General features: G+C 47.3%; 1 protein-coding gene across 1 annotated transcript in view; it reads left to right on the forward strand.

The window, feature by feature from the left end:
* LOC310870649 (dynein axonemal heavy chain 11-like) overlaps positions 1 to 19,167 on the forward strand; it is a gene marked incomplete at both ends in the record, with an annotated part of 374,362 nt that overhangs the window by 24,822 nt on the left and 330,373 nt on the right. The window contains 11 exon segments of the mRNA XM_083781918.1: positions 259 to 454; positions 2,310 to 2,414; positions 3,097 to 3,288; positions 4,238 to 4,399; positions 4,525 to 4,872; positions 9,704 to 9,781; positions 10,238 to 10,293; positions 11,516 to 11,636; positions 13,807 to 13,979; positions 14,885 to 15,107; positions 17,241 to 17,357. Coding sequence (XP_083638044.1) covers positions 259 to 454; positions 2,310 to 2,414; positions 3,097 to 3,288; positions 4,238 to 4,399; positions 4,525 to 4,872; positions 9,704 to 9,781; positions 10,238 to 10,293; positions 11,516 to 11,636; positions 13,807 to 13,979; positions 14,885 to 15,107; positions 17,241 to 17,357 — 1,771 coding nt within the window.

Consider the following 19,167-nt stretch of genomic DNA (forward strand, 5'->3'; position numbering starts at 1 on the left):
GTCTCTGTCTCTGTCTCTCTCTCTGTGTCTGTGTCTGTGTGTCTGTGTGTCTGTCTGTGTGTCTGTGTCTGTCTGTGTGTCTGTCTGTGTCTCTGTCTCTGTCTCTGTGTCTGTGTCTGTGTCTGTGTCTGTGTGTCTGTGTGTCTGTCTGTGTGTCTGTCTCTGTCTCTGTGTCTGTCTCTGTGTCTGTGTCTGTGTCTGTGTGTCTGTGTGTCTGTGTGTCTGTGTCTGTGTGCCTGTGCCTGTGTCTGCGTTCAGGCCACTAGGTGGCGCCGAGGCGGACGCTGCTCTCCAGAACAGCGAGCGTGTTCTCCGGGCCCTAGAGCGTCTGGACGCGGACCTGGTGACCTCCTGGACCCGAGGCCTAGAGGACCGGTGTCTGACCCACCTGGACCAGCCTCTGATGGTCCTGGACCCTGAGACGGGCCTGTTCAGGGTCAACTTCAGTCCTGCCGTAAGCTCTACTACACTAGCCTGGTTAATAAGCCAGACTCAAATCACACTGTCGTGTGGTATTTGAGTCTGGAGAGGCTGTGTGTCGTGTGGTATTTGAGTCTGGAGAGGCTGTGTGTCGTGTGGTATTTGAGTCTGGAGAGGCTGTGTGTCGTGTGGTATTTGAGTCTGGAGAGGCTGTGTGTCGTGTGGTATTTGAGTCTGGAGATGCTGTGTGTCGTGTGGTATTTGAGTCTGGAGAGGCTGTGTGTCGTGTGGTATTTGAGTCTGGAGATGCTGTGTGTCGTGTGGTATTTGAGTCTGGAGAGGCTGTGTGTCGTGTGGTATTTGAGTCTGGAGAGGCTGTGTGTCGTGTGGTATTTGAGTCTGGAGAGGCTGTGTGTCGTGTGGTATTTGAGTCTGGAGAGGCTGTGTGTCGTGTGGTATTTGAGTCTGGAGATGCTGTGTATGGATCTTGTTTCCAGGGGGGAAGAGGGCGGGTTCAAACATTTTCTCTTTGACGCAATTGGTCAGAGCTATACTGTCAGTCAAAGGTCTCAAGCATTGAAAGTCACTGTACCAAAGCCCGCCCATATTGCATACCGTGTCCCGATTGGCCCACACCAGATCTCTGGTGTAGGAAATGGGCGTATACAATTGAGCCTCTCCAGACCGAAATCCGCCGGCAGGCAATTTTCTTTTTGCCAACGGCTGATTCGGTCTGGTTTATTAACCAGGCTACTACTACACCAGTGTTGTTTTTGGCAGCAAATTTAGTTTTAGTCCTAGTCTCATTAGTTTTCATTTCGTTTTAGTCACATTTTAGTCAACCGTAATGTTTTAGTGTTAGTTTAGTTCCAGTCGACTAAATGTCATAATATTTTAGTCGACTAAATCTACAGTTGATTTAGTCTGCTAAAATTTATTTTGGCGGGGCTTGATGCCGTCGTAATGACTGTTTTTACACTTGCTGAAAATAGCCTGATCTACAAGATCGGATTGTAGATCTGCTATTTTCAGCATGCAGCCAAGTGTAAAATGACTTAAGCTGGATCCCTTGTCCACTAGTCCCTTCCTAACATTTTAGTCAAATTTTTATGTGTTGACGAAATTGTCAATTGTCAGGAGACGGGCCTGTTCAGCCTGAGTCAACTTCCATCCTGATGTAGGCTCTTATTCAGGGGGGCAGTCAGCCAGATATTTCGTGAAGCCTCATTTGAAATCGGTAGTTCATATAATGGCCTGTTGTGGCGCTGGACTGGACCCAAAAAGCCCCATATCTCCATAGAGGCCCATGTATTTTGGCCCAACTTCACCTAGACTGTATTACCTTAATAAACATGGTCATGAATACTTTCTTCTTCCAGTCACTAGTTTAAAGTCTCATTTCTAATGTCATAATATTCTTTTTGGAAAATTATGGTCCCATTAATTAAAATAATGACCATAAAGCTGCGTATGTTCTGAGGGGCGTGGCTACCGTTACAGTCTATGATCGGGATTCCCCTCCCACTCAAGAGTCTACTCCTCCCACTCGAGTCAAAATAAAAACCAACGGAGAAGAAGGGGGGAAGTCCCGCCTCGTTGTCTGGGCAGCCAATGACCAGCTGGTACAAAACGGAGCCAGCCAATGGCCAGCTGGTACCAAAAGATGGCGACTTACATCAGGAATTAGCATATCATTACAGGCTTCATTTTACGTTCATGTTAGACCCGGGGAACGCTTTGTCCATATTTTTTACAGTCTATGCTCTTATTCCACTAATACTATACAAGTAATTATGTTTATAAGTGTTATCTTTCCTCCTCAGTTGACGTGGGTGCTGAGGGAGGTGAAGTATTTAGGCCTTCTGAAGAACGTTATGTTTCCTCCTCAGTTGACGTCGGTGCTGAGGGAGGTGAAGTATTTAGGCCTTCTGAAGAACGACAACATTCCCAACGCCGCTCTGCAACTCTTCTCCAAGAGAGAGACTTTATACATGGTGAGTGTTTTCTGGACGGTGTTTTATGCATTATCCCATTCTGACCTGAGATCAGATTCATACGAGGTTTCCGCCGGACACACACTGGGTCTGATGAACCCATTCTGACCTGAGATCAGATTCTAAAAAAAATGTCAGCCGCTCTTCGATTTTTCAAAAAAATAGCAGACCTACAAGCTCGTATCGCGCCACTCGGTGGCGCGATATGAGCTTGTAGATCTGCTATTTTTCAATAGCTAAAGCATGACATGATGCTGACACCAAAATGGGTGCCCGGTCAGAATGGGTTAAGTTATACTTCAGCTATAAAAAAAAATAGCAGATCTACAAGCTTGTATACGTCTGCTATTCTTTGAAAAATCGTGAAAATGTGGCGCAAATCGTTGAATATATATTCTTTCAGAGCGAACGTTTTTAACTCAAATCTTTGCTTCTGGGTGGGTCCCTGGAACAAGATTTATTCAGACCAGGTCACTGTGTGTGTGTGTGTGTGTGTGTGTGTGTGTGTGTGTGTGTGTGTGTGTGTGTGTGTGTGTGTGTGTGTGTGTGTGTGTGTGTGTGTGTGTGTGTGTGTGTGTGTGTGTGTGTGTGTGTGTGTGTGTGTGTGTGTGTGTGTGTGTGTGTGTGTGTGTGTGTGTGTGTGTGTGTGTGTGTGTGTGTGTGTGTGTGTGTGCGCTCCCAGTACTCCCAGACCCTCACCCAGGTCACCCAGTGGTACAACCGCCTCCACAGCACCATCCTGCCCGTGGAGCTGGCGCTGGTCCAGGAGGAGATGGACCGGACCAGAGGCCAGCTGGAGCCCACCCTGGGTCAGCTGACCTGGGCCCAGGATGACCTCTGGGACTACATCCAGACCACCAGAGACCTGGTCCAGGTAAACTACACCCCAGACCACCACCGGGACCACCTGGACCCCCAAAACCTAGGGGACACGGGGAGAACATGTGAGGGTACCTACCCTAGGGGACACGGGGAGAACATGTGAGGGTACCTACCCTAGGGGACACGGGGAGAACATGTGAGGGTACCTACCCTAGGGGACACGGGGAGAACATGTGAGGGTACCTACCCTAGGGGACACGGGGAGAACATGTGAGGGTACCTACCCTAGGGGACACGGGGAGAACATGTGAGGGTACCTACCCTAGGGGGACACGGGGAGAACATGTGAGGGTACCTACCCTAGGGGACACGGGGAGAACATGTGAGGGTATCTACCCTAGGGGACACGGGGAGAACATGTGAGGGTACCTACCCTATAGGGGACACGGGGAGAACATGTGAGGGTACCTACCCTAGGGGGACACGGGGAGAACATGTGAGGGTACCTACCCTAGGGGGACACGGGGAGAACATGTGAGGGTACCTACCCTAGGGGGACACGGGGAGAACATGTGAGGGTACCTACCCTAGGGGACACGGGGAGAACATGTGAGGGTATCTACCCTAGGGGACACGGGGAGAACATGTGAGGGTACCTACCCTATAGGGGACACGGGGAGAACATGTGAGGGTACCTACCCTAGGGGGACACGGGGAGAACATGTGAGGGTACCTACCCTAGGGGGACACGGGGAGAACATGTGAGGGTACCTACCCTAGGGGACACGGGGAGAACATGTGAGGGTACCTACCCTAGGGGACACGGGGAGAACATGTGAGGCTACCTACCCTAGGGGACACGGGGAGAACATGTGAGGGTACCTACCCTAGGGGTTAGATAATTTACACTGGGTGAAAAAATGGGTTGCAATTTTAATCGTGGGATAAAAAATAATAAGGAAAAGGCCATAACTGTGTGTATTTCTCCGTCTGGCCACCAGGGCGTGTCCAGTCGCGTCCAGCGCAGTAAGGACAACGTCCAGGCCATCCAATCGGTGATGGGGAAGTTCAGCCAGCAGGCCTTCATCACGAGGAAGACGAGGAACACGGTCCTCCTCGTCCTCAGCGACATGGACGACTGTTTCACCAAACAGTACGCTACGGTCCGCAAGGCTGGGGAGACCACACACACACTGCTGGAGGTAGAGACACACACACACACACACACACACACACACACACACACACACACTTATTCTCTCTCTCTCTCTCTCTCTCTCTCTCCCAGGAGAACCGGTCTCTGCTGGGCGTTTCGGACCCAGGCGCTCCGGAGTGGCGCGGCTACACGGAGCACATCGACCGCGTGGTGCTGCTCAGCCTGGCCGGCGGCGTGCGCTGTTCGCTGCAGTACTTCGTGGAGAACACGGAGGGCGCCACAGCGCGCGGCGGTGGCGGCGTCGCGCCGCTGTTCGAGGTGCAGCTGGTCCTCAACGGCAGGGAGATGACCTTTGAACCCTCGCTGGACGCGGGCCGCGAGGGCAACTTCTACGACAGCGTGGACCGCATGGTGACGGGCATCGCCCGCATGGCCTCCTGCATACCCAGGGTGGCCGGGCACAAGATGGCCGACTACCAGGTCAGTTTGTAGTTCAGACCCGGACACAAGATGGCCGACTACCAGGTCCGTTTGTAGTTCAGACCCGGACACAAGATGGCCGACTACCAGGTCAGTTTGTAGTTCAGACCCGGACACAACATGGCCCGACTACCAGGTCAGTTTGTAGTTCAGACCCGGACACAAGATGGCCGACTACCAGGTCCGTTTGTAGTTCAGACCCAGACACAAGATGGCCGACTACCAGGTCAGTACTATAGAGGGTATGGCGCGTGCCAGAGAACCAGTGGCGTGCACAGATAGACACCAGGGGGTGCTAGAGCCTCTGGACAAATGTGCCCTTTTTCTGTAGAGTGTACACTGTACAGCATGTGGACCATGGTCACATTGATCAATTCTTGATAAAAAAAAGCTTCTAATATATTATTTATGCCCCAAAATCAATACATCTCACACTATTAACCCATTCTGACCTGAGATCAGATTCTTACCAGGTTTCCGCTGGACAACACACTGGTCTGATGAACCCATTCTGACCCGAGATCAGATTCTAAAAATGTCAGTCGCTCTTCGATTTTTCAAAAATAGCAGACCTACAAGCTCGTATCGCGCCACTCGGTGGCGCGATATGAGCTTGTAGATCTGCTATTTTTCAATAGCTAAAGCATAACATGATGCCGACACCAAAATGGGTGCCCGGTCAGAATGGGTTAAGGGACCCCCACGTGGTAACGCATTCATTTCTCAACCGCTTCGGACATGGGGCGGTACGCCGGAACTGGCCCCGCCCCCTGGGCACGTTCCCATTCCAATTCCGATCCTTTGGTACGCTATACCGATATTTCCCGATCCGACATTTATGCTTATGCCATCATCACACTGACATGCATGGAAAGCACGGAAACTCCCGTTAAACTTATAACAACAAACTCCGGTAAACTCCTGACTTGTACCATCAAGCCTGTATATTACCGTATATTAACTGTATATGTACCATCACACCTGTATATTACCGTATATTAACTGTATATGTACCATCAAGCCTGTATATTACCGTATATTAACTGTATATGTACCGTCACACCTGTATATTACCGTATATTAACTGTATATGTACCGTCACACCTGTATATTACCGTATATTAACAGTATATGTACCATCACACCTGTATATTACCGTATATTAACTGTATATGTACCGTCACACCTGTATATTACCGTATATTAACTGTATATGTACCATCACACCTGTATATTACCGTATAATAACTGTATATGTACCATCACACCTGTATATTACCGTATAATAACTGTATATGTACCATCACACCTGTATATTACCGTATATTAACTGTATATGTACCATCACACCTGTATATTACCGTATAATAACTGTATATGTACCATCACACCTGTATATTACCGTATATTAACTGTATATGTACCATCACACCTGTATATTACCGTATAATAACTGTATATGTACCATCACACCTGTACATTACCGTATATTAACTGTATATGTACCATCACACCTGTATATTACCGTATAATAACTGTATATGTACCATCACACCTGTATATTACCGTATATTAACTGTATATGTACCATCACACCTGTATGTTACCGTATATTAACTGTATATGTACCATCACACCTGTATATTACCGTATATTAACTGTATATGTACCGTCACACCTGTATGTTACCGTATATTAACTGTATATGTACCATCACACCTGTATATTACCGTATATTAACTGTATATGTACCATCACACCTGTATGTTACCGTATATTAACTGTATATGTACCATCACACCTGTATATTACCGTATATTAACTGTATATGTACCATCACACCTGTATATTACCGTATATTAACTGTATATGTACCATCACACCTGTATATTACCGTATATTAACTGTATATGTACCATCACACCTGTATATTACCGTATATTAACTGTATATGTACCGTCACACCTGTATATTACCGTATATTAACTGTATATGTACCATCACACCTGTATATTACCGTATATTAACTGTATATGTACCATCACACCTGTATATTACCGTATATTAACTGTATATGTACCATCACACCTGTATATTACCGTATATTAACTGTATATGTACCGTCACACCTGTATATTACCGTATATTAACTGTATATGTACCGTCACACCTGTATGTTACCGTAATAACTGTATATGTACCATCACACCTGTATGTTACCGTATATTAACTGTATATGTACCGTCACACCTGTATATTACCGTATATTAACTGTATATGTACCATCACACCTGTATATTACCGTATATTAACTGTATATGTACCATCACGCCTGTATGTTACCGTATATTAACTGTATATGTACCGTCACACCTGTATGTTACCGTATATTAACTGTATATGTACCATCACACCTGTATATTACCGTAATAACTGTATATGTACCATCACACCTGTATATTACCGTATATTAACTGTATATGTACCATCACACCTGTATATTACCGTATATTAACTGTATATGTACCATCACACCTGTATATTACCGTAATAACTGTATATGTACCATCACACCTGTATATTACCGTATATTAACTGTATATGTACCATCACACCTGTATATTACCGTATATTAACTGTATATGTACCATCACACCTGTATATTACCGTATATTAACTGTATATGTACCATCACACCTGTATATTACCGTATATTAACTGTATATGTACCATCACACCTGTATGTTACCGTATATTAACTGTATATGTACCGTCACACCTGTATATTACCGTATATTAACTGTATATGTACCATCACACCTGTATGTTACCGTATATTAACTGTATATGTACCGTCACACCTGTATATTACCGTATATTAACTGTACATGTACCATCACACCTGTATGTTACCGTATATTAACTGTATATGTACCATCACACCTGTATATTACCGTAATAACTGTATATGTACCATCACACCTGTATGTTACCGTACATTAACTGTATATGTAACATCACACCTGTATGTTACCGTATATTAACTGTATATGTACCGTCACACCTGTATATTACCGTATAATAACTGTATATGTACCATCACACCTGTATGTTACCGTATATTAACTGTATATGTACCATCACACCTGTATGTTACCGTATATTAACTGTATATGTACCATCACACCTGTATGTTACCGTATATTAACTGTATATGTACCATCACACCTGTATGTTACCGTATATTAACTGTATGTACCGTCACACCTGTATATTACCGTATATTAACTGTATATGTACCATCAAGCCTGTATATTACCGTATAATAACTGTATATGTAACATCAGACCTGTATATTACCGTATATTAACTGTATATGTACCATCACACCTGTATGTTACCGTATATTAACTGTATATGTACCATCACACCTGTATGTTACCGTATATTAACTGTATATGTACCATCACACCTGTATATTACCGTAATAACTGTATATGTACCATCACACCTGTATATTACCGTATATTAACTGTATATGTACCATCACACCTGTATATTACCGTATATTAACTGTATATGTACCATCACACCTGTATGTTACCGTATATTAACTGTATATGTACCATCACACCTGTATATTACTATATTACCGTATATTAACTGTATATGTACCATCACACCTGTATATTACCGTATAATAACTGTATATGTACCATCACACCTGTATATTACTATATTACCGTATATTAACTGTATATGTACCATCACACCTGTATATTACCGTATAATAACTGTATATGTACCGTCACACCTGTATGTTACCGTATATTAACTGTATATGTACCGTCACACCTGTATATTACCGTATATTAACTGTACATGTACCATCACACCTGTATGTTACCGTATATTAACTGTATATGTACCATCACACCTGTATATTACCGTAATAACTGTATATGTACCATCACACCTGTATGTTACCGTACATTAACTGTATATGTACCATCACACCTGTATGTTACCGTATATTAACTGTATATGTACCGTCACACCTGTATATTACCGTATATTAACTGTATATGTACCGTCACACCTGTATATTACCGTAATAACTGTACATGCTGCTAGACTTGAGGTTTACGGGCAAATCTATTGCCCATAATTTGCCCGTTGACGACTCTTTTCATGCAGTGTCACGATAGTACAATACCAGTGTTGTTTTTGGCAGCACATTTCTATTTCAGTTTTAGTCATTTAGTCTCTTGAATAGTTTTCACTTAGTTTTAGTCACGTTTTAGTCGCCTGGAATGTTCTAGTGTTTAGTCTAGTTTTAGTCGACTAAATGTCATACGATTTTAGTCGACTAAATCTACAGTTGATTTAGTCGACTAAAATGTGTTTTGACAGGCCTTGATGTCGTTGTAATGACTGATTTTACACTTTGGTTGCATGCTGAAAATAGCAGATATACAATCTCACGTTGTGAGATTGTATATCTGCTATTTTCAGCTTATACCTATAGCAGATATACAATCTCACGTTGTGAGATTGTATATCTGCTATTTTCAGCATGCAACCCAGCATAAAACTGGATCTCTTGTCCACTAGTCCCTTCCTAAACATTTTAGTCTAGTTTTTATTTGTTGACGAAATTGTCAGTATATTTAGTCTTAGTTTTAGTCATCATGGATTCGTTTTTATTTAGTTTCCATTTAGTTTTAGTCGGTGAAAAAAGGTAGTCGACGAACATTTTTCGTCTTCGTTTTAGTCGACGAAAACAACACTGTACAATAGCCACTATTAACTTTGTTGTTCCTCTCTCCAGTCCGACATCGACGACATGGCCGAGCTGGCGGATCTGTGCCAAGTGATCCGCTCACGTGCACGCATTGCCATCGCTAAGGTGAGTGAGTGTTGTCACACGTGCACATCTCTAAACTCTTTCCGTGCCACTAGGGGGCAGCAGAGTGTAGGTAAGCCTTAATGCCAAAGTGTGGATTCACGAATGTTTGTATATAGACAATATTTTTTAGGCCAATAAAAAGACTATATACCAAATCTCCCACTTTAAATAAAAGAAGCCTGTCGGCTGCCGGACTATAATTATGGGGTCCGTGCACAAATCCTGGTGCTTGTGCCGTACAAATATGTTCGTACTTAGCAATACAATAGTTAAGTTGAGTGTCGTTGAACGTGCACATCAATTTAGTCGGCTTGTTTTTGCATCGTTGTTCAGAAAAACTCATGAATGGATTCAAAATATTTTAGTGAACGTAGAACATGAATTAAGATGTGTAGTTTCACTGTGTAGTTGTGATGACGTGTAGTTTATTGTGTGTGTTCTGTTGTTGGTTTTCAGGTGAAGGAATACCAGAGCTCTTTGGACTGCTACCGATACCTCTGGACTGATGACAGGTAAGTTACTGACGTCCTAGACTCTTCTCCCTTCTCTAAAACACCCTGGACAACGCTCCACACGTCCCAGACTCTCCTCCCTTCTCTAAAACACCCTGGACAACGCTCCACACGTCCCAGACTCTTCTCTCTTCTCTAAAACACCCTGGACAACACTCCACACGTCCCAGACTCTTCTCCCTTCTCTAAAACACCCTGGACAACGCTCCACACGTCCCAGACTCTTCTCCCTTCTCTAAAACACCCTGGACAACGCTCCACACGTCCCAGACTCTTCTCCCTTCTCTAAAACACCCTGGACAACGCTCCACACGTCCCAGACTCTTCTCCCTTCTCTAAAACACCCTGGACAACGCTCCACACGTCCCAAACTCTTCTCCCTTCTCTAAAACACCCTGGACAACGCTCCACACTTCCCAGACTCTTCTCCCTTCTCTAAAACACCCTGGACAACGCTCCACACGTCCCAGACTCTTCTCCCTTCTCTAAAACACCCTGGACAACGCTGCACACGTCCCAGACTCTTCTCCCTTCTCTAAAACACCCTGGACAACGCTCCACACGTCCCAGACTCTTCTCCCTTCTCTAAAAACACCCTGGACAACGCTCCACACGTCCCAGGACTCTTCTCCCTTCTCTAAAACACCCTGGACAACGCTCCACAACGTCCCCAGACTCTTCTCCTTCTCTAAAACACCCTGGACAACGCTCCACAACGTCCCAGACTCTTCTCCCTTCTCTAAAACACCCTGGACAACGCTCCACACGTCCAGACTCTTCTCCCTTCTCTAAAACACCCTGGACAACGCTCCACACGTCCCAAACTCTTCTCCCTTCTCTAAAACACCCTGGACAACGCTCCACACGTCCCAGACTCTTCTCCCTTCTCTAAAACACCCTGGACAACGCTCCACACGTCCCAGACTCTTCTCCCTTCTCTAAAACACCCTGGACAACGCTCCACACGTCCCAGACTCTTCTCCCCTTCTCTAAAACACCCTGGACAACGCTCCACACGTCCCAGACTCTTCTCTCTTCTCTAAAACACCCTGGACAACGCTCCCACACGTCCCAGAACTCTTCTCTCTTCTCTAAAACACCCTGGACAACGCTCCACACGTCCCAGACTCTTCTCCACTTCTCTAAAAACACCCTGGACAACGCTCCACGCGTCCCAGACTCTTCTGGGACATAAATGTAACCGTGGTGTTGTGTGTTGAAGGTCAGAGTTCATGAGACAGTTCCTGCTGTACGGTCATGTTCTGAGCACCGAGGAGGCGGAGCTCTATGCCGACTACGAGCTGAAGAAGAACCCGCCCACTCTGGACAACTTCAAAGAACAGGTGTGTCTGACCCTCCCGGGTCCATTTGGTTTCATTTTACACGTACTCTTAACAAAATCCTGCATTACTTCATTTTCAAGAAGTCTACACATTTAGAGAGAATGTAAAATAATTGTTATTTTTGATCGATGTGTGCGTGTTATCTCTCTGGTACCAACATACACATCTTATATCCGACGACAACAACATATTCTTTAGTTTTGTGTCTGAGAGGCTAAATGTCATCAATTGGTGGTCTGTTGCTTAAAGGACAACTTTAGTTTTCTTCAACCAAGGTTCATGTTTTAGGTTGTTATTAGAGAAACTAAAAGGTGAGTGTTCATTTTCTTTCATTTGCTGCTTTCTTTCATTTTAGGGATTTTAGCAGTTTTTGACAGGGGGGGCGGGGGCATTCGAGCATGGGGCTAAATATGTATTTTTTAACACAATTTTATGGTGATTTATTTTTTATGGTTTACTATAGTCCTAATATATGCCAGGAAATTACATCTGGCCACAACAGATCACGGGATCTACTGAATGTGACAAACTGACATATTGAGCCTATGACACACAGTATAAAGCCTCCCCCAGTAGGCTACCTTCACATCCAGTAGATCCTGTGATCTTCTGTGACCAGATGTCATTTCCTGGCGTTTATTAGGACTATAGTAAACCATAAAAAAAGAAATCACCATAAAATTGTGTTAAAAAATACATATTTAGCCTCAAAAACAGCTAAAATCCCTAAAACAAAAGAAAGCAGCAAATGAAAAAAAAGATTAACACTCATCTTTTACTTTATCTAATAACAACCTAATACATGAACCTTGGTTGAAAAAACTAAAGTTGTCCTTTAAAAAGCCCAATGAATAATGGACCTTCATATGACAAGGGTTAACCCATTCTGAACCGGGCACCCATTTTGGTGTCGGCATCATGTTATGCTTTAGCTATTGAAAAATAGCAGATCTACAAGCTCATATCGCGCCACCAGAGTGGCGCGATACGAGCTTGTAGGTCTGCTATTTTTGAAAAATCGAAGAGCGACTGACATTTTTAGAATCTGATCTCAGGTCAGAATGGGTTCATCAGACCAGTGTGTGTCCGGCGGAAACCTCGTATGAATCTGATCTCAGGTCAGAATGGGTTAAAAACACTGGTCCCTAGAGCGTCGCAGTCCCGCCCCCGACCACCAGGGCCCAGGGAATGATTCTCCGTTCATTTCCCTCACAGACATGAGGAGGGGAAATGCATTGGGATTCATTTCCTGGGCCCTGGCGTCGTCATGACATCATCATGACTGCGACGCTCTATAACAGGGTTCCCCAATTAATTTTCCTCAAGGGCCATATTTTGACTACGGTACCAGGCTGGGGGCCGAGTCGGCACGCTCAAGGTCGAGGTCTTGCCCTGAAATTAATGTTCAGGGCAAAAGACCCCATTTGAAAAGGACCCCCAGTTTGACATGCAGAGGCTACTGACCCCAATTTAATGCCATTTATATATGGGACCCCCGCCCCCCAAAAAAAAAAAATATATATATATGTATATATTTTTTTATTTTTATTTCTTCCGTGGGCCACAAGGGGGCGCTCCCGCTCGGCCCGCGGCCGCTAATTGGGAACCCTGCTCTATAACAATCTCTCTGTCCGTCTGTCTGTCTCCGTCTCTGTCTCTCTCTCTCTCTCTCTGTGTCTCTCTCTCTGTCTGTGTCTCTCTCTCTCTCTCTCTCTCTCTCTCTCTCTCTCCTCTCTCTCTCTCTCTCTCTCTCTCTCTCTCTCTGTGTCTCTCTCTCTCTGTGTTCTCTCTCTCTCTCTCTCTCTCTCTCTCTCTCTCTCTCTCTCTGTGTCTCTCTCTCTCTCTCTCTCTTCTCTCTCTCTCTCTCTCTCTGTCTCTCTCTCTCTGTCTCTCTCTCTCTGTGTCTCTCTCTCTGTCTGTGTGTCTCTCTCTCTCTCTCTCTCTCTCTCTCTCTCTCTCTCTCTCTCTCCTCTCTCTCTCTCTCTGTGTCTCTCTCTCTCTGTGTCTCTCTCTCTCTGTGTCTCTCTCTCTCTCTCTCTCTCTCTCTCTCTGTGTCTCTCTCTCTCTGTGTCTCTCTCTCTCTGTGTCTCTCTCTCTCTCTCTCTCTCTCTCTCTCTCTGTGTCTCTCTCTCTCTCTGTGTCTCTCTCTCTCTCTCTCTCTCTCTCTCAGATCAACCTGTTTGAGACCTTATATGGGCGTGGTGTCAGTCAGCTGGAGGAGAGGAGGGTGTTCATTGGGTGGCTCCAGGTGGACGTGAGGCCGTTCAGAGTCACTCTGATGAACGTCATCAAGAGATGGAGCTGGATGTTCAAAGAGCACCTCCTGAACCACGTCAATGAGAGGCACGCACACACACACGCACACACAGCACGCACACACGCACGCACACACACAGCACGCACGCACGCACGCACACACAGCACGCACGTCAGGACTTTAGGGGGATGAGCGAGTGACGTCAGGACTTTAGAAACCAGGGGATGAGCGAGTGACGTCAGGACTTTAGAAACCAGGGGATGAGCGAGTGACGTCAGGACTTTAGAAACCAGGGGATGAGCGAGTGACGTCAGGACTTTAGAAACCAGGGGATGAGCGAGTGACATCAGGACTTTAGAAACCAGGGGATGAGCGAGTGACATCAGGACTTTAGAAACCAGGGGATGAGCGAGTGACATCAGGACTTTAGAAACCAGGGGATGAGCGAGTGACATCAGGACTTTAGAAACCAGGGGATGAGCGAGTGACGTCAGGACTTTAGAACCAGGGGATGAGCGAGTGACGTCAGGACTTTAGAAACCAGGGGATGAGCGAGTGACGTCAGGACTTTAGAAACCAGGGGATGAGCGAGTGACGTCAGGACTTTAGAAACCAGGGGATGAGCGAGTGACGTCAGGACTTTAGAACCAGGGGATGAGCGAGTGACGTCAGGACTTGGGAGCTCTATAGTTGCGAACCAGTGAGCACTAACTATGAGACCTAGCAGAACATGTCTGTCTGTGTGTGTCACGCTGTGACACCACCCACCTGCCACCAGAGGGCGCAGCTGTATCACACACAAAACACACACACACACACACACACAAAATAGCTTTTTCAGAAAACTGTCAGGATGTAGAAGAACATTTTTTAGAATCTGATCTCAGGTCAGAATGAAAACTGTCAGGATGTAGAAGAACATTTTTATAGAATCTGATCTCAGGTCAGAATGGGTTAATAATAACGTAACCACGTCCTCCTCCGTCCTCAGCGTCAGGGACCTGGCGGCGTTCGTCCAGGGCGCCATGGAGGGCCTGGCGGTGCCCGTGGTGGACGGGGACTACGGCGGCCTGGTGAACACCATGGGTCACCTGATGTCCATCCGGGACCGGCAGGTCAGCGAGGAGCAGCACTTCAGACCGCTCAAACACACCGCCGAGCTGCTGAAGACCTACGGCCAGCAGCTCCCCGACAGCGTCTACGCACAGCTGGAGGTTAGTCACCGCTCAAACACACCGCCGAGCTGCTGAAGACCTACGGCCAGCAGCTCCCCGACAGCGTCTACGCACAGCTGGAGGTTAGTCACCGCTCAAACACACCGCCGAGCTGCTGAAGACCTACGGCCAGCAGCTCCCCGACAGCGTCTACGCACAGCTGGAGGTTAGTCACCCCTCCTCAAACACACCGCCGAGCTGCTGAAGACCTACGGCCAGCAGCTCCCAGACAGCGTCTACACACAGCTGGAGGTTAGTCACCGCTCAAACACACCGCCGAGCTGCTGAAGACCTACGGCCAGCAGCTCCCCGACAGCGTCTACGCACAGCTGGAGGTTAGTCACCGCTCAAACACACCGCCGAGCTGCTGAAGACCTACGGCCAGCAGCTCCCCGACAGCGTCTACGCACAGCTGGAGGTTAGTCACCGCTCAAACACACCGCCGAGCTGCTGAAGACCTACGGCCAGCAGCTCCCAGACAGCGTCTACGCACAGCTGGAGGTTAGTCACCCCTCCTCAAACACACCGCCGAGCTGCTGAAGACCTACGGCCAGCAGCTCCCAGACAGCGTCTACGCACAGCTGGAGGTTAGTCACCCCTCCTCAAACACACCGCCGAGCTGCTGAAGACCTACGGCCAGCAGCTCCCAGACAGCGTCTACGCACAGCTGGAGGTTAGTCACCGCTCAAACACACCGCCGAGCTGCTGAAGACCTACGGCCAGCAGCTCCCAGACAGCGTCTACGCACAGCTGGAGGTTAGTCACCGCTCAAACACACCGCCGAGCTGCTGAAGACCTACGGCCAGCAGCTCCCCGACAGCGTCTACGCACAGCTGGAGGTTAGTCACCGCTCCTCAAACACACCGCCGAGCTGCTGAAGACCTACGGCCAGCAGCTCCCAGACAGCGTCTACGCACAGCTGGAGGTTAGTCACCGCTCAAACACACCGCCGAGCTGCTGAAGACCTACGGCCAGCAGCTCCCCGACAGCGTCTACGCACAGCTGGAGGTTAGTCACCGCTCCTCAAACACACCGCCGAGCTGCTGAAGACCTACGGCCAGCAGCTCCCCGACAGCGTCTACGCACAGCTGGAGGTTAGTCACCGCTCCTCAAACACACCGCCGAGCTGCTGAAGACCTACGGCCAGCAGCTCCCCCACAGCGTCTACGCACAGCTGGAGGTTAGTCACCCCTCCTCAAACACACCGCCGAGCTGCTGAAGACCTGCGGCCAGCAGCTCCCAGACAGCGTCTACGCACAGCTGGAGGTTAGTCACCCCTCCTCAAACACACCGCCGAGCTGCTGAAGACCTACGGCCAGCAGCTCCCCCACAGCGTCTACGCACAGCTGGAGGTATGGGTGGGTCGCACGCACGCATGCTGGGCGCTCGCATGCACGCACTCACGCACGCTGGACGCTCGCATGCACGCACTCACGCACGCTGGCCGCTCGCATGCACACACGCACGCACGCTGGGCGCTCGCATGCACGCACGCACGCTGGGCGCTCGCATGCACGCACGCACGCTGGGCGCTCGCACGCACGCACGCACGCACGCTGGACGCTCGCATGCACGCACGCACGCACGCTGGACGCTCGCATGCACGCACGCACGCACGCACGCTGGGCGCTCGCATGCACGCACACACACACTGCTCCCCGAGAGCGTCTACGCACAGCTGGAGGTATGGGTGGGTCGCAACGCACGCACGCACGCACACACACACACTAGCTCGCTGAGAGCGTCTTCACACAGCTGGAGGTTAGTCACACACGCACGCAGCTTAGGTGGCCTTGGAACCTCCCCGGGATCCCCCAGGAGCTTTTTATATATGTGATGTATGACATGCTTTTTGTTTTTGCTTAAATGTAAGTCGCTCTGGATCAAGAGCGTCTGATAAATGCCTACATTGTAAATTGTAAATTGAGGAAGTCACTAATGTTGCTCTGGAGAGGGAGGTCTGGAACACTCTGGTGGAGCTGTTGCCCCCGCGACCCGACTACGGATAAGCGGTTGAAGATGGATGGACAATTATTGTTTGAATGTACTCTGTTGCTGGTTTCACATTTTGTCTATTAAACTATTCAATCAATCAATCAATCAATAGATGCTGTGTTACGCTGCCCTCTGCAGGAGCTGCCGGAGAAGTACAAGACCCTGAGGAAGATCGCCTTCACCGTGAAACACGAGGTGGCTCCGCTGCAGTCCAACGAAGTGTCCGTCATACGCAGGAAGTGTGTCCGCTTCGAGGTGTGTGTGTGTGTGCGTGTGTGCGTGTGCGTGTGCGTGTGCATGTGCGTGCATGTGTGCGTGTGCATGTCTAAAATGTCACCATTCAGGTGTAAATGTAACCATTGGGGTGTAAATGTAAGGGCCGATTCATACTCCTATTTTACCGCTGTTTCGGCGCTGTAGTGCCGAAATGATTTCGGCTCGTCAGACATTTTCAGTAGCACCGAAGAGCCGACTTTAGGACGGTACCCTAACCCTAACCCTCAGGTGTAAATGTAACCCTCCTCTCTCTCTTCAGGTGTAAATGTAACCCTCCTCTCTCTCTTCAGGTGTAAATGTAACCCTCCTCTCTCCTACAGGTGTAAATGTAACCCTCCTCTCTCTCTTCAGGTGTAAATGTAACCCTCCTCTCTCTCTACAGGTGTAAATGTAACCCTCCTCTCTCTACAGGTGTAAATGTAACCCTCCTCTCTCTCTACAGGTGTAAATGTAACCCTCCTCTCTCTCTACAGGTGTAAATGTAACCCTCCTCTCTCTCTTCAGGTGTAAATGTAACCCTCCTCTCTCTCTTCAGGTGTAAATGTAACCCTCCTCTCTCTCTACAGGTGTAAATGTAACCCTCCTCTCTCTCTTCAGGTGTAAATGTAACCCTCCTCTCTCTACAGGTGTAAATGTAACCCTCCTCTCTCTACAGTGTAAATGTAACCCTCCTCTCTCTCTACAGGTGTAAATGTAACCCTCCTCTCTCTCTTCAGGTGTAAATGTAACCCTCCTCTCTCTCTTCAGGTGTAAATGTAACCCTCCTCTCTCTACAGGTGTAAATGTAACCCTCCTCTCTCTCTTCAGGTGTAAATGTAACCCTCCTCTCTCTCTACAGGTGTAAATGTAACCCTCCTCTCTCTACAGGTGTAAATGTAACCCCTCCTCTCTCTCTTCAGGTGTAAATGTAACCCTCCTCTCTCTCTACAGGTGTAAATGTAACCCTCCTCTCTCTCTACAGGTGTAAATGTAACCCTCCTCTCTCTCTTCAGGTGTAAATGTAACCCTCCTCTCTCTTCAGGTGTAAATGTAACCCTCCTCTCTCTCTACAGGTGTAAATGTAACCCTCCTCTCTCTACAGGTGTAAATGTAACCCTCCTCTCTCTCTTCAGGTGTAAATGTAACCCTCCTCTCTCTCTTCAGGTGTAAATGTAACCCTCCTCTCTCTCTACAGGTGTAAATGTAACCCTCCTCTCTCTTCAGGTGTAAATGTAACCCTCCTCTCTCTCTTCAGGTGTAAATGTAACCCTCCTCTCTCTCTTCAGGTGTAAATGTAACCCTCCTCTCTCTCTTCAGGTGTAAATGTAACCCTCCTCTCTCTCTTCAGGTGTAAATGTAACCCTCCTCTCTCTCTTCAGGTGTAAATGTAACCCTCCTCTCTCTCTACAGGTGTAAATGTAACCCTCCTCTCTCTCTTCAGGTGTAAATGTAACCCTCCTCTCTCTCTTCAGGTGTAAATGTGACCCTCCTCTCTCTCTTCAGGTGTAAATGTAACCCTCCTCTCTCTCTTCAGGTGTAAATGTAACCCTCCTCTCTCTCTTCAGGTGTAAATGTAACCCTCCTCTCTCTCTTCAGGTGTAAATGTAACCCTCCTCTCTCTTCAGGTGTAAATGTAACCCTCCTCTCTCTCTACAGGTGTAAATGTAACCCTCCTCTCTCTACAGGTGTAAATGTAACCCTCCTCTCTCTCTCAGTGTATATGTAACCCTCCTCTCTCTCTTCAGGTGTAAATGTAACCCTCCTCTCTCTCTTCAGGTGTAAATGTACCCTCCTCTCTCTCTACAGGTGT

Source organism: Protomyctophum parallelum (genome assembly GCF_964188405.1).
Source record: "Protomyctophum parallelum genome assembly, chromosome: 14".
Classification (NCBI taxonomy): domain Eukaryota; kingdom Metazoa; phylum Chordata; class Actinopteri; order Myctophiformes; family Myctophidae; genus Protomyctophum; species Protomyctophum parallelum.